This window comes from Engystomops pustulosus, chromosome 2, assembly GCF_040894005.1.
Source record: "Engystomops pustulosus chromosome 2, aEngPut4.maternal, whole genome shotgun sequence".
Lineage (NCBI taxonomy): Eukaryota > Metazoa > Chordata > Amphibia > Anura > Leptodactylidae > Engystomops > Engystomops pustulosus.
Window position 1 is genome coordinate 7,940,577 of NC_092412.1, and position 23,877 is coordinate 7,964,453.

General features: G+C 47.1%; 2 protein-coding genes across 2 annotated transcripts; both read left to right on the forward strand.

Moving 5' to 3' along the window:
* The first annotated feature begins 1,987 nt into the window (after positions 1 to 1,987).
* LOC140119836 (uncharacterized) lies at positions 1,988 to 7,069 on the forward strand. The gene is made up of 5 exons (XM_072139252.1): positions 1,988 to 2,058; positions 2,763 to 3,394; positions 3,508 to 3,790; positions 4,506 to 4,563; positions 5,580 to 7,069. The coding sequence occupies exons 2-5, from the start codon at positions 3,246 to 3,248 to the stop codon at positions 6,467 to 6,469; spliced, it is 1,380 nt and encodes a 459-aa protein (XP_071995353.1). The 5' UTR covers positions 1,988 to 2,058; positions 2,763 to 3,245; the 3' UTR covers positions 6,470 to 7,069.
* Positions 7,070 to 12,694: 5,625 nt separating this feature from the next.
* Positions 12,695 to 23,749, forward strand: LOC140119863 (uncharacterized). The gene is made up of 3 exons (XM_072139292.1): positions 12,695 to 12,964; positions 21,884 to 21,944; positions 22,048 to 23,749. Exons 2-3 carry the CDS (start codon positions 21,887 to 21,889, stop codon positions 22,968 to 22,970), a joined length of 981 nt encoding a protein of 326 aa, XP_071995393.1. The 5' UTR covers positions 12,695 to 12,964; positions 21,884 to 21,886; the 3' UTR covers positions 22,971 to 23,749.
* The last annotated feature ends 128 nt before the right edge of the window (positions 23,750 to 23,877 follow it).

Genomic DNA, 23,877 nt, shown 5'->3' on the forward strand with positions numbered 1-23,877 from the left:
GATTCTCTTTGATGTAGGCTGACATTGCTGCGGTTCTGGGCACAGACAATGGGTACATCCGACCTTGTGGAGGAGATGTGCCCGGCAGCAGGTCAATAGGGCAGTCATAGGGAGAGTGCGATGGCAAAGTCTCTACTTGCTTCTTTGAAAAGACATCTGCAAAATCTTGATATGAAGCTGGGAGACCAACCAGGGGCTTGGTGAACACAGAAGAGGCCATGACATGTACTGGATGAGGAACCACCATATAGCGCAACTGGCACTCTGGTCCCCAACGAAGAACCTAAGATGATACTAAGCTGTGTAAAGTAATAAATACTGAGGTCGATAGTCTAGCATTACAGAGGGATTTGGGGAAGCTTGAGGAGTGGGCAGAGAAATGGTTGATGAGGTTTAATGTAGATAAATGTAAAGTTATGCACTTGGGCCATGGAAACAAAAAGTATAATTATGTTCTAAACGGTCAATTACTTAGTAAAACTGAAGCTGAAAAGGACTTGGGGGTATTGGTGGATGGTAAACTTAATTTTAGTGACCAGAGCCAGGCGGCTGCTGCTAAAGCAAATAAAATAATGGGATGTATCAAGAGAGGAATAGATTCTCATGATAAAGACACAGTTCTGCCCTTATACAAATCCCTGGTCAGACCACACATGGAATATTGTGTACAGTTTTGGGCACCAGTGTATAAAAAGCATATAGTAGAGCTGGAACGGGTACAGAGGAGAGCAACCAGGATTATTAGGGGAATGGGGGAACTAGAATACACTGACAGATTTAAAAATTTGGGATTATTCAGTTTAGAAAAAAGACGACTGAGGGGAGACCTCATTACAATGTACAAATACCTGAACGGACAGTACAAGGATCTCTCCAAAGACCTTTTTATACCTAGGCCTGTGACCAGGACAAGGGGGCATCCTCTACGCCTAGAGGAGAGGCGATTCTACCATCACCATAGACAAAGGTTCTTTACTGTAAGAGCAGTGAGACTGTGGAACTCTCTGCCGCAGGAGGTTGTTATGGCCGACTCTATGTACATGTTCAAGAGAGAACTGGATGCCTTTCTGGAGAGAAAAAATATCACGGGTTATGGGGATAAAACATTTATTTAATTCTTAAAGGTTGGACTTGATGGACTTGCGTCTCCTTCCAGCCTTATATACTATGATACTATGAACCTCCCCTGTCTTCAAGTTAAGCACGGGTGCGTGGAGTTGCAACCACGGAAGACCTAACAGGATGGAAGACGTGGACCAAGGTAGCACATAGAAGGACAGTTTCTCTTTGTATAGCTCTCCGACTTGCAGGAACAGAGGCTTGGTGCGGTACTGGACGGGATTGGGGATAACCAATGGATTCTCGAGACAGACCACAGGGAACCGATGCTGGGAGACCAGAGCAGCATCCACAAAGTTTCCTGTACAGCCGGAATCCAAGAACGCAGAAGTCTGGAACTGGCTGCCGGACCGGGAACAGGAGCGTGGACAGGTGAGTCAGAGCTGCAGGGCACAAGGGCACGGAGAGAGGCATGGGTGAGCCCACGACCCGAGACATGGATTGCGAGAGCACCCGTGACCACTACTACTCCGCAGAACTACTACTCCTCCACAGAACTACTCCTCCTCCACACGACCACTACAGAGAAGCGTGAAGCGGTTAATGATATGTTCTCACACATTATGATCCGCACCTGCTTTTGCCTTCAAAAACTGCATATGAAAAATTGAACGTGTAGACGCACCCTGAGGGTTTAAAACTTGGTTGTTTTCTACATTCTCCTGTGATGCTGCAATATTCCTTGGTGCCATTTACACAATATAATCTCATCGTGTCCTAACATCATCACAGGTCCTTCTTCCACTATCTCTCCTCTATACATGTACACCTGCCCCGCCCCTTCCGTGACATCAAACTCCCAGGGTCACATGACTAGTGGATAGTGAGCAGAGGCCCCGCCCCTCAGTGACATCACACTCCCAGGGTCACATGACTAGTGGTTAGTGAGCAGGAGGAGGTGTGTGAGGTAGAGAGTGTCCTGCACTGAGGAGAGAAGAGGTAAGTGACCAGAGGGGGGACTACAACTCCCAGCATGCTCCAGGAGCACACACTATATGAAGGGACTACAACTCCCAGCATGCTCCAGGAGCACACACACTATATGGAGGGACTACAACTCCCAGCATGCTCCAGGAGCACATACACACTATATGGAGGGACTACAACTCCCAGCATGCTCCAGGAGCACATACACACTATATGGAGGGACTACAACTCCCAGCATGCTCCAGGAGCACATACACACTATATGGAGGGACTACAACTCCCAGCATGCTCCAGGAGCACACACACTATATGGAGGGACTACAACTCCCAGCATGCTCCAGGAGCACACACACTATATGGAGGGACTACAACTCCCAGCATGCTCCAGGAGCACACACACTATATGGAGGGACTACAACTCCCAGCATGCTCCAGGAGCACACACACTATATGGAGGGACTACAACTCCCAGCATGCTCCAGGAGCACACACACTATATGGAGGGACTACAACTCCCAGCATGCTCCAGGTCCCTCCATGTGGGGTCCAGTATGTGCTATTAGTGAGGAGCGGCACAGTCCAGCGCCATCACTCCTCCCTCAGTCCAGTGACCTCCCCTCCAGTGTCTGGAGAATCCCCATCTGTCACATCACACATGTCATGGACACAATTGCTTCATATAGAGTTTGCTCTTAGTTCTTCTCGTGTTTCCTCAGGTTCTATAGATCCAGGACTCCCAGAGGTTTCTCCTAAAGATGATCCTTTCCATCAATGATCCACCAGGGATCCGGGAGAAGGACAGAGAGCAGATGGCGGCCCGGATCCTGGAGCTCACCCTGGAGATGATCTCCTTGATAACCGGAGAGGTGAGAGTCTCCCAGGACACGGCTCTTATCTCTAGGAATAACAGCGGGAAATGACTGGAGAGGTGAAGGATTCTTAGGATCTATGTAGTGATCAGTGTCTCCCCATACACAGGATTACACAGTAGTGAAGAAGTCGTCTGGTGAGTGTGTGACCCCCCGTGTGTCAGGAGGATGGACCCAGAGCCCCATCACCGAGCCTCCACCTCATTCACTGATACATGAGCAGAAGATCCTAGAACTTACCTCCAGGATCACTGAGCTGCTGAGCGGAGAGGTGAGCGCTGCCGGGAATGCTGGGACATTGTACAATAACACAAGGGAGGGGTCTGGGTGATGACTGTGTCATTGTGGGTGTCAGGTTCCTATAAGGTGTCAGGACGTCACTGTCTATTTCTCCATGGAGGAGTGGGAGTATATAGAAGGACACAAGGACCAGTACAAGGACATCATGATGGAGGACCACCAGCCCCTCACATCACCAGGTAAGAGGAGACCTTCCTGATTATAGAGGACAGAGCAGGTGTGAGGTCACCTCCTCCATCATCTCATCATCACATATAGACAATGTATCAGTCACTGTGTATATTTCCTATAGATGCATCCAGTCAGAGAAATCGACCAGAGAGATGTCCCAGTCCTGGAGATTCCCGAGATATTACACAGGAACCAGAGAGATGTCCCAGTCTTGGAGATTCCCGAGATATTACACAGGAACCAGAGAGATGTCCCAGTCCTGGAGATTCCCGAGATATTACACAGGAACCAGAGAGATGTTCCAGTCCTGGAGATTCCCGAGATATTACACAGGAACCAGAGAGATGTCCCAGTCCCGAGATATTAAAGAGGAGCCGGAGGAGAACGTCCCACTGGATCATCAGGTAGGTGGAGCTGAGGTTCCTGTGAATCCTCTATAGATGGATGTAATGAAGCTACTTACCTTCTCCAGCAGCAGTGGGTGGAGGGTCTATGGGGAGATGTTGGTCGGTCATAACTACAAATGGTAGAAGAGCAGGAGAAGTGAATAATCTTGTCCCTGGTGTCCATGAGTCTCCACCTCAGGATCGGGTCACATCGGGTTATGCAGTAATATAACCGGAACGTTAATGTGTAAAATATTGGGATGAATGTGGATCCCGTCTCCTCCTGCAGGAGATTATTCCCCTTAGTTCCTGGTTCTAGAGGTTTCTGTCCATCACTTGGATATTAGGTAATGGGGCACATTTACTAAGGGCCCTGCGGCTGCATTTTCGTCGGGTTTCCTGATGCACACGATCGGATTTTTGACGCAATTGCGCGACACAAATCGGGGGGGCGGGCTACCGTTGGACATCTCAAATGATTCGGACTAAGCCCGGGATTTAATATTCAAAATTGTGTCGCAAGCCATGCACTTTTATGCACTGGGAAGAAAATGGTAAACTCCGAGGACCTGAGCGGGGAAGTGACACATGCAGGAAATTGGAAGCACAATCTTAGGGAATCCTTATCGGACAACACACCTCGGGTATCGCGACGGGACGGGTAAGTAAATGTGCCCCAATCTCTGGATACATTTCCTTGTTTTCTTATGTCCTTCATGTTGGATCTTTCCAGGAAAGTTGTGGTGGAAGGAGGAGCGGAGAGGAAATCCCCTCATCAGTGACAGAGGAGGGTAAGAGCCTTTCATGTATCTTGTGGGTTATTCTTCCCTTACAGATTCCTTCCATATAGATTTTGACCTCACCTCGTGTCTCCATCTACCCTCCATATAGATTGTGTCCTCACCTCGTGTCTCCATCTACCCTCCATATAGATTGTGTCCTCACCTCCTGTCTCCATCTACCCTCCATATAGATTGTGTCCTCACCTCGTGTCTCCATCTCCCCTCCATATAGATTGTGTCCTCACCTCGTGTCTCCATCTCCCCTCCATATAGATTGTGTCCTCACCTCCTGTCTCCATCTACCCTCCATATAGATTGTGGCCTCACCTCATGTCTCCATCTCCCCTCCATATAGATTGTGTCCTCACCTCATGTCTCCATCTCCCCTCCATATAGATTGTGGCCTCACCTCGTGTCTCCATCTACCCTCCATATAGATTGTGGCCTCACCTCGTGTCTCCATCTCCCCTCCATATAGATTGTGGCCTCACCTCGTGTCTCCATTTACCCCTCCATATAGATTGTGGCCTCACCTCGTCTCCATCTCCCCTCCATATAGATTGTAGCCTCACCTCGTGTCTCCATCTCCCCTCCATATAGATTGTGGCCTCACCTCGTGTCTCCATCTACCCCTCCATATAGATTGTGGCCTCACCTCGTCTCCATCTCCCCTCCATATAGATTGTGTCCTCACCTCGTGTCTCCATCTCCCCTCCATATAGATTGTAGCCTCACCTCGTGTCTCCATCTCCCCTCCATATAGATTGTGGCCTCACCTCGTGTCTCCATCTACCCCTCCATATAGATTGTAGCCTCACCTCGTGTCTCCATCTACCCTCCATATAGATTGTAGCCTCACCTCTTGTCTCCATCTACCCCCCATATAGATTGTGAGGCCTCACGGGAAGGGTCGTCCTCTCACTTGTTCCAGTTAAATCTAGTTTTATGTCTGTGGGAAGTTTCCTTTTCTCAGTTACAAGCAGAAGTAAAGCGACAATTCACTAATATTTGGTCATATTTTCCAGGTGACGACAGTACAAGAGGTTCCCATGGACGTCCCCCCTCATCTCCTTGTGGTGAAGTAGAAGACGATCAGTCACATCTTTCCTCGGAGGAGGAAAGTCATGGAGATACGAGGCAGTTTTCACATCCAAAACGTGAGAAGCGTTTTACCCAGAAATCTAATTTTACGAGTCATCTTCAAAATGATTGCGTGAAAATTCACACAAGAAAAGAGCAATTTTCATGTCCAGAATGTGGAAAATGTTTCGGTAGGAAATCAGTTCTTGTTCAACATCAGAGAAGTCACACGGGAGAGAAGCCATTTTCATGTCCAGAATGTGGGAAACATTTTGCTCATAAATCATATCTTGCTCAGCACCAGAGAAGTCACACAGTGGAGAAGCCATATTCATGTCCAGAATGTGAAAAATGTTTCAGTAGAAATTCCCTTCTTGTTCAACACCAAAAAATTCACACAGGAGAGAATCTATTTCCATGTCCAGAATGTGGGAAGCATTTTAAACACAAAACAAATCTTGTTAGCCATCAGAAAACTCACACAGGGGAGAAGCAATTTCCGTGTCCTGAATGTGGGAGATGTTTTCCTTGGAAATCCCTTCTTCTTCAACACCAGAGAATTCACACAGGAGAGAAGCCATTTTCATGTACTGAATGTGAGAAAAGTTTCACCCAGAAATCAGGTCTTAGTTACCATCAGAGAACTCACACAGGGGAGAAGCCATTCTCCTGTCCTGAATGTGCAAAATGTTTTTACCGGAAAGGAGATCTGGTTATACATAAGAGAACTCACACAGGGGAGAAGCCATTTTCATGTACTGAATGTGAGAAAAGTTTCACCCAGAAATCAGGTCTTACTTACCATCAGAGAACTCACACAGGGGAGAAGTTCTAATAATGTACTTAATGAGGGAAATGTTTTATACATAAGTCAAATCTTGGCTGACATCCGATAATTCACACAGAGGAGAAGCACTTACGCGAGAATATGCGTCAGAAATTATACGAGGGAAATTGCATTTAATGTGGGAAATGTTTTTTCCAGGAATGAAATCAGAGAATTTATGTCAATGTTCATGGCGTAAGAGATGTTTCCAGTTTAGATCTACTGTTGGATTTCCCCTTGATGACCTCGGATGTGCAGAATATAAAATAGTGCAGTGGTTGTTGCTTGAGGTAATGAACCCACCAGTCTCATATGCACATTCACCGAACCCTTCTTCAGTGATAAACCAAATATGGGTGTGTCTTAAACCTCCATGGAGGACGCTCCGCCGAACCCCTGAGAACGACTTTCCGAACCCCTAGGGTTCGATCAAACCACGATCTCCTGATACTTTGCAAATTCTTTTGCACTTTATTTGGGAGATACGATTGTTGTCCTTGGATCTTCTAGGCTCTTTCATGCCCCTTGTTACCCATTGGCATACGAGCAGGTAGCGGAAACTTTTTGTACATTTTTACTTTATTTAATAAAATAACTTTTTTATCGCCATCTTCGGTGTACGCAATTTCTCTCTCTCTTTCTTATTTGTCGGTGTATTGTAGTATTAATTTAGAGACCTTGTCTCTTTATTCTAGTTCTTACGGTTATTTTTTGATCCCTACTATTTGCGCTTTTGTATTTAGTTTATTTTAACCTTTAGCCCTACTTAATAAAATCCTCTCCAGCTTCTCCTAAAGTGGGCGACTACTTCCTGTCTGTGACATCAGGGAACAGCATCATCTTCCCTCACTTCCCATAATGCTGCGCTCTCCTCACATGCACCAGCAGCCCAGCCTATCAGGACACAGATTCCAAGGCCGAAGCCTTTCCTCAGCGTTGGTGCTTCATGAGTGGCGCTCGTGAGCAGGGATTGAATTCTACACCCACTTGTTCACAGCCTTGAGAGAAGTGAGTAGTGTGCAGGGAGGCTGGAGGATTATACTCTGTGCACAATAGATGCATCTTTATTAAATTGAGCAGCTGTAGGGGGAGGACTGTGTGTGGGAACATGAGGGACATATAGAAGGCAGGAGAGTCATAGCTCATAACCGCCCCGGATTCGGCAGGACAGTTGCTGGAGAATGACCCGGGCTACCCTTCTCTAACTCATATTGTCAGGCCTCCTCCTGGTTCCATATATTAGAGCTGCGGAACAGTGGCCAGAGGTACTTCCGTGAACCCCTCGTCACTCTCCGTGATGAGTGGAGCAGATGGTTGCGCATGTCGTTTCTGCTCCATTCTTCTCTATGGAGCTCACGGAGATTGCCGCGCGCTGGCATGTACGGCTGTCTGCTCCGTTAATCTCAGGGAGCGACAAGTAGTCTGACGGAAATAGAGACCCCCACTGATTAGCAAGTTAGGCCATATCTAGTGGGAAAACCCCTTTAACTTGTCTCAGACTGCCTTCTGACTTGAGACGTCAATGGGTGCAGGGCTGGAGTCTTTAAAAGTGGCTGCAGTTTTCTACTGCTCTTGCGTTAGCTGGTTTATTACCGATTCTCCCTTCTCCGCTCCTCACCGCTGAAGTATCAGATAAATTACACAGGGGACAAAGACTCTGGAACTTTAAGGAAAAGTTGTCATCAGTGATAACTGCACCCAAAATGATATTTGTAGGTTTTCATTTATGAACTGATGAATTTGGATGAGATAGAAAACATAATGCCGGAATCTTTTCCATGGCCTTGGGGCATCACTAAAACCGGAGAATGATGAGGGGAAATGTAATGGGGAACATTCCTACAAGTCCAAGACAATCAAGTCCAATCCATAAGTCATAGATTGCTGATCCAGAGAAAGGCAAGTAAAAGCTGATGTCAATGGTTCAAAATTAGAGAAAAATGCCTCCCTACCTCACTTTGGCAGCAGATGAAGAGTCAAAGATAAGACGATGGAGAATCTTTCCTGGTATTGTATCCATTGACATTGCTATTCCTCTAAGGTCATTTTTTGACTCCACAATAAGGAAGTCATTGAGGACATTGGAGCCTCATTAACATTTTAAGAAAGACTTTGCCCAACTCACAACATAATTGTGGGGAACAACGTAGGATTGGAGTGTAGGAGATACATCCAGTAGAGATGTAGTAGGAGCTGAGATGGGCTTCACACAACCTCTACTCTTCTGACATTGCAATTAATTAATATCGATGGGGAACCTGCTCTTGAAATAAATAATAATATAATAATTCTTTATTTATATAGCGCACACAGATGACGCAGCGCTGCACAGAGCTTGTCACATCAGTCCCTGTCCCCATGGGGCTCACAATCTTATCAACCTACCAGTATGTTATTGGAGTGTGGGAGGAAACCAGAGGAAACCCATGAAAACACGGAGAGAACATAAATGCTCTTTGCAGATGTTGACCTGGATCAGACTTAGGCTACATTCACACGAACGTATGGGGGACGTATATACGGCGGACGTATTTACGGCCGATATACGTCCCCCATACACTCCTATGGGCGCACGGCACCCTATGGGAGCGGTACGGTGCAGCACACGTGCGGCACCGTACCGCTCCGTACCCGGGAAAAAGATAGGACATGTCCTATCTTTTCCCGTAATACGGGGCCGTGCGCCATAGGTTGCTATGGAGAGGGGCGGGGGTGAGCTGCGCTCACCTCCTCCTCCTCTCCCCGTACACTGCCGTTGCCCGCTACGGTACGGTACGGGCGGGCAACGGCAGTGTGAATATAGCCTTAAACCCGGGACCCCAGCGCTGTAAGGCTGTAGTGCTAACCACTCAGCCACCGTGCTGCCCTTAATCACAAAGTCACAACTGTCACGGGTGCTCTCGACACCCATGATCCCCTGTGTGTCTCAGCACCCAGCTGCTGTCACTTACCTGTCCCCGTTCCTTCCTCCCGTCCGGCGAACGCGCGCATGCGTCCCCTTCTCCTAGGGCGCATGCTGGCTTCAGAAGATTTAAAGGACCGGCGCACTGCTGATTGGTGAAGGCCCTTTTCAGGAAATGCTTAAAACTCGACTTCTCCCAGCATCCCCTGCCAGATCTTTGTGCTTTATGCCATCGAAAAAGCTTTTTTCTTTGCTGTGTATCCCGTTGTGACCCCGGACCTGTTCCAGTTTACTGCTAGCCCTGACCTTCTGCTGTGCTTCCGAACCTGAACCTTTGCCGCCTGTCTTGACCTTCTGCCTGTCCCCGACCACGAACTTGCCTTCCGTTTCTGTACCTCGCCTTGGCTGCCACCGCGGATAAAGTCTCACCCGTGGAACGACCTGATGGTACCACGCCGCAGCAAGTTCAACCCGCTTTGCAGTAGGCTCTGGTGAAGACTGGGTGCCACTTAGACTCCGGTCACAGGTGTCGGCTTACGTCATCATCCACGGTGGTCCAGTGGGTCCACTACCCCTGAGCCTGACAGTAAGGTCTAGCCATGGACCCCGCCAAGGTCCCGCTGTTTAAACTGGCTGATCTTACCACCGTTGTGATCCAGCAGTCCCAGGAGATTGCCGCGCAGGGTGAACAGCTGGGTCAAGTCACCGTCATATTGCAGCAACTGATGGCTACTCAGCGACAGTGTCAAGCTCCTGCGGCTCCCCCTGCTACTAAAGTTACCCTGCCTGCCGTTGAACGTAGGCTGAGACTCTCCATGCCGTCAAAGTATGATGGGGAACCCAAGTTGTCTCCCAGTGCTGCTTTATCTCCCAGTGCTTCCTGCACATTGAACTTATGCCGTTTCAATTTGTCACGGAATGGTCTAACGTGGCATTCATCATCAGCCACCTCTCCGGCATGGCCTGGGCTACTCCCCTCTGGGACAGGGTCACGACTACTCTCACAGCATTCCTCGCTGAATTCGGGTCCGCTTTTGAGGAACCTGCATGGGCGTCTTCGGCTGAGACTGCACCTGCATCAAGGGGACTCATCTGTTGGTGACTATACAGTTCAGTTCCATATCCTGGCCTTTGAGCTTATCTGGAACTATGCAGCCCTGACTGCGACCTTTAAAAAGGGATTTTCGGGACAAGTTAAAGACGCGCTGCCTGCACGTGACCTGCTGTCTACTCTGAGTGAACTCATCTCACTGGCCACTTGGATTGATATTCGGTTTAAAGAGCGCGCTGAGGAGCAACGTCTCGAGCAAGCATAAGCCTGAGTCCAATGTTTGCCTTCCTTGGCTCCTGGCTTCCAAAGAACGCTTCAGCCTCCTTCCGTGTCCAATGCAGATGAACATATGCAAGTGGACAGAGCTCGGATGTGTGATCCCAGGAACGTTCCAGGTGACATCAGGAGGACCTCTTTCTTTATTGTGTCAATCCAGAACATTTCCTTGGGGCTTGTCCTGTCCGTCCTCGGCATCCGTGAAACGCCCGCACCTAGGGTTCTTGGGAGAAGCGTCCCTAGGTGAGAGCAAAGCTACTCAGCTCCTCAGCTTCGGCACTGGTACCCAGTTTCAGGTTTCTGCTTTCTTGGACTTTTCTGTGGAAAACTTTGTGGATGCTTCTCTGGTTTCCCAGCATTACGTCCCAGTGGTCCTCCTCGAGAATCTTCCGTTGTTCTCTCCAGATCTGGAATCCCAGCAGTCCCACGTATGGCATGTCCTTAGTTATCTAAGGATCAATCGCCTTTACGCCAAGCTGGAAAAGTGGCAATTTCACCAGCGGAGTCTTCCTTGTATCGGCTATATTATCTCTGACAGAGGCCTCCAGATGGATTCTGCCGAGTTGTCCGCTGTTCTTCAATGGCCTCGTCCAATAGGACTACGTTGAATACAGAGATTTCTAGGCTTTGCAAATTACTGCAAAGGCAGGTTATTCTGCACTTCTCCTCCGTCGTATCTTCTATGGTGGCACTCACCAAGAAGGACGCCAATCCCCAACTCTGGCCTCAGGCCGCTGAAGAGGCCTTCTCTAAATTAAAGACAGTGTTTACCTCGGCCCCTGTACTCACACGGCCAGATACAGAGAAGACTTTCCATCTGGAGGTTAACGCCTCCTCGGTAGGAGCAGGAGCAGTGCTTACCCAGAAAGGTCCTAAAGGCCACACTCTCACGTGCGGTTTCTTTTCTAAGACTTTCTCCTCCGCAGAGAGGAATTACTCCATAGGAGATCGCAGACTATTGATGATAAAACTTGCCTTAGAAGAGTGATGTTACCTCCTGGAGGGGGTTCATTTTCGGGTCTGCATCTTCACAGGTCACAAGAACCTCCCTATCTCCAGACTGCACAGCGACTCAATCCGCGAAAAGCCCATTGGTCACTCTTCTTTTCCGATTTCAATTTCCTTATCTATTTCCGTCCGGCTGAGAAGAACATCAAGGCTGACGCGCTCTCTCGTGCCTCGGATGTCATTGGGGAAGAACCAGCTCCTCGGCATATCATCCCTCCTGAGCGACTGGTTCTGGCTGCTCCAGTGGACCTTCGTCAACTACCTCCTGGTAAGACCTACCTCAGACCAGCTCTACGGAAGAAGCTCCGGGGTGTGCATTATGAGGTTCTGCAGCAGCTGAGGTTTGTATTATGAGGTTCTATAGCAGCTGAGGTGTGTACAGGGGGCGGCAGATACATCTGCAGGGGGAGACCGGATCACAACGTCTCCCCCAGTCATGTCTCTTATACACAGTTACATACATTATATAGTTATATACAATGTATATAATGTATATACCTGTATATAATGTATATACCTGTGTATAATGTATATAACTGTGTATAATGTATATAATGTATATACCTGCGTATAATGTGTATAATGTATATACCTGAGTATAATGTGTATAATGTATATACCTGTGTATAATGTATATGTATATACCTGTGTATAATGTATATTATGTATATACCTGTGTATGATGTATATTATGTATATACCTGTGTATGATGTATATTATGTATATACCTTTGTATAATGTATATACCTGTGTATGATGTATATACCTGTGTATAATGTATATACCTGTGTATAATGTATAAGACCATACATAGAGCCTGAGCCGCAGCACATAATGACCTCACACTCTGGGCCTGTAATACTTGGGCTCACACCCTCCATCACCCCGCAGTTCTGTCTATCACCTGGTGACAGCGGGAGGAGGCGGAGCCGGAAGTCACTGACACAGAGGAGGCAGCAGGGGGCGCCCCGACTACAGGGATCACGTGACTCCTAACATAGTGATGACATCATCACAGGTCCTGCATCCCGCATCCATCCTCTACACAGAGACAGCGCCCCCTATGTAATAAAGCTCATCACTGCCCTCCAGTATAATATACACTATATACTATATACTCCGCCTCATAATAACTTACCTCTCCCTTCTCTTACACCGACTCCCAGTATAACCCTCCCAGGAGGCCCCGCCCCTCAGTGACATCACACTCCTGGGGTCACATGACTAGTGGATAGTGAGCAGGAGACGTATGTGAGGAGAGAGGAGGTAAGTGACCAGAGAAGGGACAACAACTCTCAGCATCCTCCAGGAGCACACACGCTATATGGAGGGACTACAACTCCCAGCATGCTCCAGGAGCACACACACTATATGGAGGGACTACAACTCCCAGCATGCTCCAGGAGCACACACACTATAAGGAGGGACTACAACTCCCAGCATGCTCCAGGAGCACACAGACTACATGGAGGGACTACAACTCCCAGCATGCTCCAGGAGCACACACGCTATATGGAGGGACTACAACTCCCAGCATGCTCCAGGAGCACACACGCTATATGGAGGGACTACAACTCCCAGCATGCTCCAGGAGCACACACTACATGGAGGGACTACAACTCCCAGCATGCTCCAGGAGCACACACACTATAAGGAGGGACTACAACTCCCAGCATGCTCCAGGAGCACACAGACTACATGGAGGGACTACAACTCAAAGCATGCTCCAGGACCACACACACTATATGGAGGGACTACAACTCCCAGCATGCTCCAGGAGCACACACACTATATGGAGGGACTACAACTCCCAGCATGCTCCAGGAGCACACACGCTATATGGAGGGACTACAACTCCCAGCATGCTCCAGGAGCACACACTACATGGAGGGACTACAACTCCCAGCATGCTCCAGGAGCACACACACTATAAGGAGGGACTACAACTCCCAGCATGCTCCAGGAGCACACAGACTACATGGAGGGACTACAACTCAAAGCATGCTCCAGGACCACACACACTATATGGAGGGACTACAACTCCCAGCATGCTCCAGGAGCACACACACTATATGGAGGGACTACAACTCCCAGCATGCTCCAGGAGAACACACACTACATGGAGGGACTACAACTCCCAGCATGCTCCAGGAGCACACACACTTTATGGAGGGACTACAACTCCCAGCATGCTCCAGGAGCACACACACTATATGGAGGGACTACAACTCCCAGCATGCTCCAGGAGCACACACACTATATTGAGGGACTATAACTCCCAACATGCTCCAGGAGCACCCACACCCTGTCCTACACCTCTATCCTGTCCTCTTCTAGTCTTGATGCGCCGGGATCACCTATAATTCGCAGTGTGGGGATGAGATGTCCGGGGCTCCGAGCTGCTGATTATGAACGCCCCCTGCACCTGGACAAGGGACGTGACTTTGCTCTCCAATACTCCTAGCGTGGGTGCGGGCGTGCAGGGGCGTGCATAATTAATCGTCCCGAAGCCTCGGACATCTCATCCCCGTGCTCCAGGCTGCTAATTATAAGTTTCTTTCTAGTGTGGAGACTAGTGACGGATATCACCAGGATCTAGATGACGAGGAGCGGTGGCGAGTAACTGTAGTGTTTTATTTTTTTTTTACAGAAAGTTTTTATTGGGTTTTTCAAACAGAATTATACAGTTACAGGGAGTTACTAATTCCATAACAACGCAGTAATACAAATCTCAAGTGGAAGGGAAGGAAAATGGGGAGAGGAAGAGGGGAAGGAGAAGAGCACACTAGATATCAGAGGAGGGGGTCACAGTCCCGGGTCACCTTAACCCCTTCCCGCCACAGCCCTTTTTCGATTTTGCATTTTCATTTTTCATTCCCCACATTCAAAAATCTGTATCTTTTTTATTTTTCCATGTACAGAGCGGTGTGACGGCTTATTTTCTGCGTAACAAATTACACTTCAAAATGCTGGTATTTAATATTCCATGCCGTGTACTGGGAAGCGGGAAAAAAATTCCAAATGCAGTGAAATTGGTAAAAAAACGCATTTGTGCCGTATTCTTGTGGGCTTGGATTTTACGGATTTCACTGTGCACCCCAAATGACAGGTCTGCTTTATTCTTTGGGTCGGTACGATTACGGGGATACCAAATTTGTATAGGTTTTATAATGTTTTCATGCATTTAAAAAAATTAAAACCTCCGGTACAAAATTTTTTGGGGGATTTTGCCATCTTCTGGCGCTAATAACTTTTTCATACTTTGGTGTACAGAGCTGCGGGTGGTGTCTTTTTTTGTGGATTTTGATGATATTTAAAATGTTATAATTTTTAGGACTGTACTACTTTTTATAGAATTTTAATTTTTTCTTTAAATGGCAAAAAAGTGCCATTTTCGACTTTGGGCGCGATTTTCCGTTACGGGGTTAAACGCAGTGAAAAGCGGTTATTATATTTTGATAGATCAGGCATTTTCGGACGCGGCGATACCTAAAGTGTTTATGATTTTTACTGTTTATTTATATTAATATCAGTTCTAGGGAAAGGGGGGGGATTTGAATTTTTAGGTTTTTTTATTATAATTTTTTTTATTTTAACTTTTTTTTAATTTTTTTATTTTTACTATTTTTCAGACTCCCTAGGGTACTTTAACCCTAGGGTGTCTGTACGATCCTATCATATACTGCCATACTACAGTATGGAAGTATATGGGGATTTTACTACTCATACATTACAATGTGCTGACTAGATGTGTAGCATGCATGCCATTTGGTCCATGTACGATTGTATGTAGGTAATGAGCCCGACGAATTGTATACCCTGCACAATCTCCCTAAGTAATGGGGGGGGGGGGGAAGCTAGATTTCCATTTTTTAGCTACGTGTACTCTGGTGCCGGTCAAGATGTGGAATGTCAATAATTTGTCCTCTTTGTTTAGAGCTGGGGTAGGGAACCTGTGGCTCGGGATGTGGCTCTTTTGTTGGCTGCATCCGGTTCTCAGATAGATCTGTAATAAATAGTGATGGCTGCTGTGTGTGTCTTAGACTGATCACCAGACACAGGCAGCGATGTTACCGCTGCCTACGTCCTTTGTACGACCCAGGCGCCATCATCTAAGCCTGGGTCAAAGAGAAGAGCATGGGAGCGATGAGCAGCTGGCTGCAGGGAGCGCTGGTAAGTGGGAGGCATGTGGTGGGGCTACCTATCTACTGGGGAGCATGTGCTGGGGCTACCTATCTACTGAGAGGCATGTGGTGGGACTACCTATCTACTGGGAGTATGTGCTGGGGCTACCTATCTACTGAGAGGCATGTGGTGGGACTACCTATCTACTGGGAGTATGTGCTGTGGCTACCATCTACTGGGAGGCATGTGGTGGGGCTACCTATCTACTGGGAGTATGTGCTGTGGCTACCTATCTACATGGGGGCATGTGCTGTGGCTACCCATCTACTGGGGGCATGTGCTGTGGCTACCCATCTACTGGGAGGCATGTGCTGTGGCTACCCATCTACATGGGGGCATGTGCTGTGGCTACCCATCTACTGGGAGCCATGTGCTGTGGCTACCTATATACTGGGAGGCATGTGCTGTGGCTACTCATCTACTGGGAGGCATGTGCTGTGGCTACCCATCTACTGGGAGGCATGTGCTGTGGCTACCCATCTACTGGGAGGCATGTGCTGTGGCTACCCATCTACTGGGAGGCATGTGTTGTGGCTACCCATCTACTGGGAGGCATGTGCTGTGGCTACCCATCTACTGGGAGGTATGTGTTGTGGCTACCCATCTACTGGGAGGCATGTGCTGTGGCTACCCATCTACTGGGAGGCATGTGCTGTGGCTACCCATCTACATGGAGGCATGTGCTGTGGCTACCCATCTACATGGGGGCATGTGCTGTGGCTACCCATCTACATGGGGGCATGTGCTGTGGCTACCCTTCTACATGGGGGCATGTGCTGTGGCTACCCATCTACTGGGAGCCATGTGCTGTGGCTACCTATATACTGGGAGGCATGTGCTGTGGCTACCTATATACTGGGAGGCATGTGCTGTGGCTACCTATATACTGGGAGGCATGTGCTGTGGCTACTCATCTACTGGGAGGCATGTGCTGTGGCTACCCATCTACTGGGAGGCATGTGCTGTGGCTACCCATCTACTGGGAGGCATGTGCTGTGGCTACCCATCTACTGGGAGGCATGTGTTGTGGCTACCCATCTACTGGGAGGCATGTGCTGTGGCTACCCATCTACTGGGAGGTATGTGTTGTGGCTACCCATCTACTGGGAGGCATGTGCTGTGGCTACCCATCTACTGGGAGGCATGTGCTGTGGCTACCCATCTACATGGGGGCATGTGCTGTGGCTACCCATCTACATGGGGGCATGTGCTGTGGCTACCCATCTACATGGGGGCATGTGCTGTGGCTACCCATCTACATGGGGGCATGTGCTGTGGCTACCCATCTACATGGGGGCATGTGCTGTGGCTACCTATTTACTGGGAGTACATACTGTAGCTACCTATCTACTGGGGGTATGTGCTGGGACTACCTATCTACTGGGATGCATGTTGTGGGTGTCAGGATTTAGAGTAGTGAACCCCCTGGACCACCATGGACAATTGTAAGCAGGCACCTGGGACCAGAATCTAAGTGGCACCCGGTCTTCATCAGAGCCCGCCACAAAGCAGGATGGTCTTGCTGCAGCGTGGTACCACCAGGTCGTTCCACAGGCGCGACTTTCCACGGTGGTAGCCAAGGTCGAGGTACAGGATCTCGTGGTCAGGAACAGGCAGATGGTCAAGGCAGGCGGCAATGATACGAGGTCGGGGACGGAGCAAGAGGTCAGGGCTGGCAGTGAAGGAGCAGAATCAGGAACAGGTCCAGGGTCACAACGGGAGGTCAACACTTGGGAAGGAAACACTGTGGAAAGCTTCCTCATAGGCATGAAGCACTAAGATCCAGCGGGGAAAGCTGGGAGCTGCCGGTCTTTATAGGAACCCGGGAAGTGGGCAGCGCCAATCAGCGGCGCACTGGCCCTTTACATCTGTGAGTGCCGGTGCATGCTCGCTGGCCAACTGGGATGGGAGCCACAAAGTGGTGAGTTGAGTGAGCTCAGAAAGGGGTGCCGTCACGGAGAGGGGCACCGGTGTGCCTGCGATCTGAGATGTAGATCGCAGGGGCATCTGTGGCTACCTATCTACTGGGGGCATGTGCATGGTGCATGGTAAGGCTCCTACGGAATAACATTTTAAAATATGTGGCGTTCATGGCTCTCTCAGCCAAAAAGGTTTCTGACCCCTGGTTTAGGTCATCCAGATCTAGGGATAGGAGAGCTGAGGACCCCATGGAGAAGGGAACAGGAGGATGGAAGCCAGAAGCGTACAATATTCCCACGATTCCACAACACACGTAAAAGAGGGACGCTCTCTCTATTACATCTCCTTTTGTTTGTATTGAACTGGTTGATTTCCTTTAAAAGGTTGGACATTGTGATTATGGTCGTAGAATTTGGTTTCATAATACATCCGGATCTGAATAAATGCACACGAGTCACATCTTGCCTAAAGAATCACATGGGGCAATGCGTTTAGACGTGGGATAGTTTCATAGACACACAACCTTTTCTGAAGGCTACATTGTCAAAGTTAGGGGCAGTTATCATAACACAGCACAAAATACCACCCCAGACGCGATAATCAAATACTACAGTCAGATGATAAATGATAATTACGTAGGCCCCTGGATAGGACAAAAAATTTAACCCCCAAACATTAAGTTTGAATGCCCCTAATATATGATCAGAAGCCTCGGGCGAGACAAGTAATAATCACACCGAGCCTAAATGTGGAAGTATCTGAGGAGAGGAACCTGACCCGACAGGAGGTGACCAGGGCTCAGGACAGGAGACGGTCTGAGGAATGGGAGATATCAGTGAACCATAGGAGTCTAAGATTTTGACCCAGGTCCGGTAAGCATCTGTGGGCAGGCAGTGGTCCCAGAGATGCCTAATGCCATTAGATGTCCATAGGCGGGTGAATGGAAGTTGGGAGTACGGGACTGGTAAAGCCCTTGTAGGAGGGGCTGAAGGTAGGGACCACAAGCTCTGGTGTCTCCAGGGAATGAGGGCGACACGGTACTGATTTTAGGCTGGTTTTCGTAAATGATGGAAGGGCAGGTGAACTGGTCACCAGCTCCTATAACTCTTTGTTGGTTCTTCTCCAATGTTTCTGGAGCCTCATCCAATGTTCTCGCCATTCCTGAATAAATACTGCCATTCTTTTTGGAAGCCAATATCCCAATTTGACTCTTCATTGTCAGGTGGTCCTGGGTAGGAGCAGAAAGGTCGTAAAAGTGGAAGCAATGATAAATTTGAAGTTATTTTAATACTGATAAATTACCATGCAAAAATGGCTGCCAATGACATGTATAGTATTTAGTAGTGTAGTCAAACAGTCCAGTGTCATCACTCGTCCTGAATCATCCAAATTAATACTTCATTTCAGATGTTCCTCCAAATGTGATTTTTTGTATCAGTCATCCTGGTTTTCCCTTAGGTTCCTCATGTACAGGACATTTACAACTAAACTTGTCTATGAACGATGATGGTCTTATCAATCTATGATCCACCAAGAATAAAGAATTACAGAAATACAATGGCTGCAAGACTATTGGACCTCACCCTGGAGATGATCTCCTTGATAACCGGAGAGGTGAGAGTCTCCCAGGACACGGCTCTTATCTCTAGGAATAACAGCGGGAAATGACTGGAGAGGTGAAGGATTCTTAGGATCTATGTAGTGATCAGTGTCTCCCCATACACAGGATTACACAGTAGTGAAGAAGTCGTCTGGTGAGTGTGTGACCCCCCGTGTGTCAGGAGGATGGACCCAGAGCCCCATCACCGAGCCTCCACCTCATTCACTGATACATGAGCAGAAGATCCTAGAACTTACCTCCAGGATCACTGAGCTGCTGAGCGGAGAGGTGAGCGCTGCCGGGAATGCTGGGACAAGGTACATTGAGTTTTCCAGAATTGCCTCTTTAGCTACCTTGTAAGGGTCCTTTTAACATCAAGCATGACTTTCAGGAAGCCTAATGACATAATGAAGGCTTAAAGGCAACCAGTATATCTACTCCAGAAGGAACAGATTCACAACCGTAAACAGCACTGTTTCGATTTGGTTGTATCTCCTTAGTACAGTGTAGGGAACTTGTTTGGCTGAGTGAGAGTATTTTGACTAGGGTCGGGAAGTAAGAGCTCATCTTACTGAGACTTTGCCAATTAAGGCCCCTTGCACAAATGCTTGATCTTCAGCTAGCTGCCTTACTAGGTAGCATAAGAGGCATTTTACTTATCCCATCCTGAAAAATTATTTGAATAATTGCCAGAATCCCATATAAGAGCATCAGTGGCTATAAGTCTCCACAAGCCTGCAAGGGAGCCTGAATTGGCAAAGTCTCCATAAGGTAAAATTGTCCTTCTCAACCCTGGACATTGTACTATAAGTAACACAAGGGAGGTGTCTGGGTGATGACTGTGTCATTGTGTGTGACAGCTTCCGATAAGGTGTCAGGACGTCACTGTCTATTTCTCCATGGAGGAGTGGGAGTATATAGAGAGACACATGGATCTGTTCAAGAACTTCGTGACAGTGAATGGCTGCCCAGGAATGGACAGTGGAAGAGACTACATGGATGCAAGGATATTAGACATTACCATGGAGATGATCTCCTTGATAACCGGAGAGGTGAGAGTCTCCCAGGACACGGCTCTTATCTCTAGGAATAACAGCGGGAAATGACTGGAGAGGTGAAGGATTCTTAGGATCTATGTAGTGATCAGTGTCTCCCCATACACAGGATTACACAGTAGTGAAGAAGTCGTCTGGTGAGTGTGTGACCCCCCGTGTGTCAGGAGGATGGACCCAGAGCCCCATCACCCAGCCTCCACCTCATTCACTGATACATGAGCAGAAGATCCTAGAACTTACCTCCAGGATCACTGAGCTGCTAAGCGGAGAGGTGAGCGCTGCCGGGAATGCTGGGACAATGTACAATAACACAAGGGAGGGGTCTGGGTGATGACTGTGTCATTGTGGGTGTCAGGTTCCTATAAGGTGTCAGGACGTCGCTGTCTATTTCTCCATGGAGGAGTGGGAGTATATAGAAGGACACAAGGACCAGTACAAGGACATCATGATGGAGGACCACCAGCCCCTCACATCACCAGGTAAGAGGAGACCTTCCTGATTATAGAGGACAGAGCAGGTGTGAGGTCACCTCCTCCATCATCTCATCATCACATATAGACAATGTATCAGTCACTGTGTATATTTCCTATAGATGGATCCAGTCAGAGAAATCCCCCAGAGAGATGTCCCAGTCCTGGAGATTCCCGGGATATTACACAGGATCCAGAGAGATGTCCCAGTCCTGGAGATTCCCGAGATATTAAAGAGGAACCAGAGAGATGTCCCAGTCCTGGAGATTCCCGAGATATTAAAGAGGAACCAGAGAGATGTCCCAGTCCTGAAGATTCCCGAGATATTAAAGAGGAACCAGAGAGATGTCCCAGTCCTGGAGATTCCCGAGATATTACACAGGAACCAGAGAGATGTCCCAGTCCTGGAGATTCCCGAGATATTAAAGAGGAACCAGAGAGATGTCCCAGTCCTGGAGATTCCCGGGATATTAAAGAGGAACCAGAGGAAATCATTCTAGTGGACCATCAGGTAGATTCCTGTAAATCCTCTGTAGATCGATGTGATGGTGGTTTCTACTGACCTTCTCCAGCAGCAGTGGGGCGGAGGGCCTGTGTCGTTGGTTCATTAGTGAAGTTACTGAAAGCTTTTGCTCCAGAATAATATACAATACCTTTAGTATAATGAGAATTAATATTCTTGGCCTGTGGGTATAATTTCAGTATAAACCGTCTTGCATGGCTTGGGGAATATCTACGCTTGATGTGGAACCAGTGACCTCCGTGTTGTTTACTGATGAAATTTAGAATTTTTTGTAGCAAAATTGGAAAAAAAAATCACAAAATTTTCCCTCATCCAGAATATATTGTTCAGTCCTAAGCACCAGAGTCATCTGTGAGCATGGGATCCATAGGAACTGTATATAATAATATTTTTTCTAAAACATTGAGCCTTTTTTTGTTAATTTTTTTGCAGGAAATGTATGAAAGTGAAACAATCAGTGAAGTAGAAAATCCCATATCGGAGTCAGAGGAAGGTAAGAGTCTTCATAAAGCTTTTATATATATATAGCGAGGGAAACATGTTCCACTTTGGATAGTAGAGTTTTTGAGACCCCTGATCTTGCTTTGTCTCTCTAGGTGTTGACTGTTCAGGAGGCTCCTACGGACAACATCTTCTCTCTTCATATTCTGAAGCAGAAGATAATCAATCACAGAGTGACGATCGAAGTAGTGGACATAAACTAGGAAATATCTTTCCATGTTTTGAATGTGGGAAATCTTTCATTAGGGAATCGGATCTCGTTGAACATCAGAGAATTCACACAGGAGACCAGTCATCTCCTGAAAGTGGGAAAAGTTCTGCCCAAAATGAAAGTCATCCAGGGGAGAAGCGGTTTTCTTGTTCAGAATGTGGGAAATGCTTTGTGCATAAGGGTGATGTTCGGAGACATCAGAGAGTTCACACAGGGGAGCGGCCATTTTCATGTTCGGAATGTGGGAAATGTTTTCTGCATAAAGAGCAATTTCAGAGACATCAGAGAACTCACACGGGGGAGAAACCATTTCCATGTTCAGAATGTGGGAAATGTTTTTCGCGTAAAGCTCATCTTCAGGTCCATCAAAGAATTCACACAGGGGAGAAGCCATTTTCTTGTTCAGAATGTGATAAATGTTTCTCCTCTCAAATTCAACTTCACAGACATCGGAGAACCCACACAGGGGAGAAGCCATTTTCGTGTATAGAATGTGGAAAATGCTATTCAACAAAATTTGAACTCCGGGGACATCAGAGAATCCACACAGGGGAGAAGCCATTTTTTTGTTCAGAATGTGGGAAATGTTTTTCACTTAAAGGCCATCTTAAGAAACATCAGAGAACTCACACGGGAGAGAAGCCATTTTTATGTGCTGAATGTGGAAATTGCTTTTCGTTCAAAGTTCAACTTCAGGTCCATCAGAGAACTCACACAGGGGAGAAGCCGTATTTATGCACAGAATGTGGGAAATGTTACACCCATAAAATAAATCTTGTTAAACATCAAATAATTCACACTATGTAAGCAAAATCGCTAAGTAAACTGTAAACCGTAGAAATCCACCCATGGTTGCCAATGTTATTTCCTAATATTTGTGCTGATTTTTAATATTTATTTATAGTGCACTTGGGCAGGGGCTGTACGTTGCTTCATGGGTTCATTTACATAAAGAGGAGAACAAATCTGTACAAAAGTCACAAAACTAGAAAGATGATCCTTCGCATTAGGACAACCTAAATTGTCTGTAGCTTATCCTTACACTGTTTAGAATTTGATAATTCTTTAACCCCTTGATGACCTTGCCCTTCTTCATTCTAGGGTTTTTTTTCTTTTTAACTCAACATCTTCTTCAAAAATGCAAATCTTTATTTTTCCGTTTACAGAGATTTATGAAAGCTCGTTTTCTGTGTGACAATTTGTATTTCTGAGTATTAAGTAATTGATATTCCATGCCGTGTGCTGGAAAAAATTCAAGATGTGGTGAAAAATACTGCAATTGTGCCATTTTCTTAGGATTCTCGTATTTTTTTTAATTATTTATTTATGGAGCACATAAACCCTTTCAGGACCTGGCCCTTTTTGTATTTTCATTTTTCACTCCCCACAATCAAAAATTTAAAACTTTTTTTATTTTTACACGTACAGGGCTGTGTGGCGGCTTGTTTTCTTTGTAACAAATTGCACTTCATAGTGATGGTATTTAATATTCTATGCCGTGTACTGGGAAGCAGGAAAAAAGATGAAAAATGCAGTGAAAATGGTGAAAAAATACATTTGCGGCGTATTCTTGTGTGCCATATTCTGGCGCTAATACATTTTTCATACTTCTGTGTACAGAGCTGTGACTGGTGTCATTTTTTGTGACTTCTGATGACGTTTTCGATGCTTCTGTATTTATTAATATTTTTCAAAATGGCAAAAAAGTGCCATT

Coding starts and splice junctions, on each gene's coding strand:
- LOC140119836 (XM_072139252.1), top strand. CDS start 3,246: ATGACTGTGTCATTGTGGGTGTCAGGTTCCTATAAGGTGTCAGGACGT. Junction 3,395..3,507: donor CCAGCCCCTCACATCACCAG/GTAAGAGGAGAC, acceptor TATTTCCTATAG/ATGCATCCAGTCAGAGAAAT. Junction 3,791..4,505: donor ACGTCCCACTGGATCATCAG/GTAGGTGGAGCT, acceptor GGATCTTTCCAG/GAAAGTTGTGGTGGAAGGAG.
- LOC140119863 (XM_072139292.1), top strand. CDS start 21,887: ATGTATGAAAGTGAAACAATCAGTGAAGTAGAAAATCCCATATCGGAG. Junction 21,945..22,047: donor CATATCGGAGTCAGAGGAAG/GTAAGAGTCTTC, acceptor TTGTCTCTCTAG/GTGTTGACTGTTCAGGAGGC.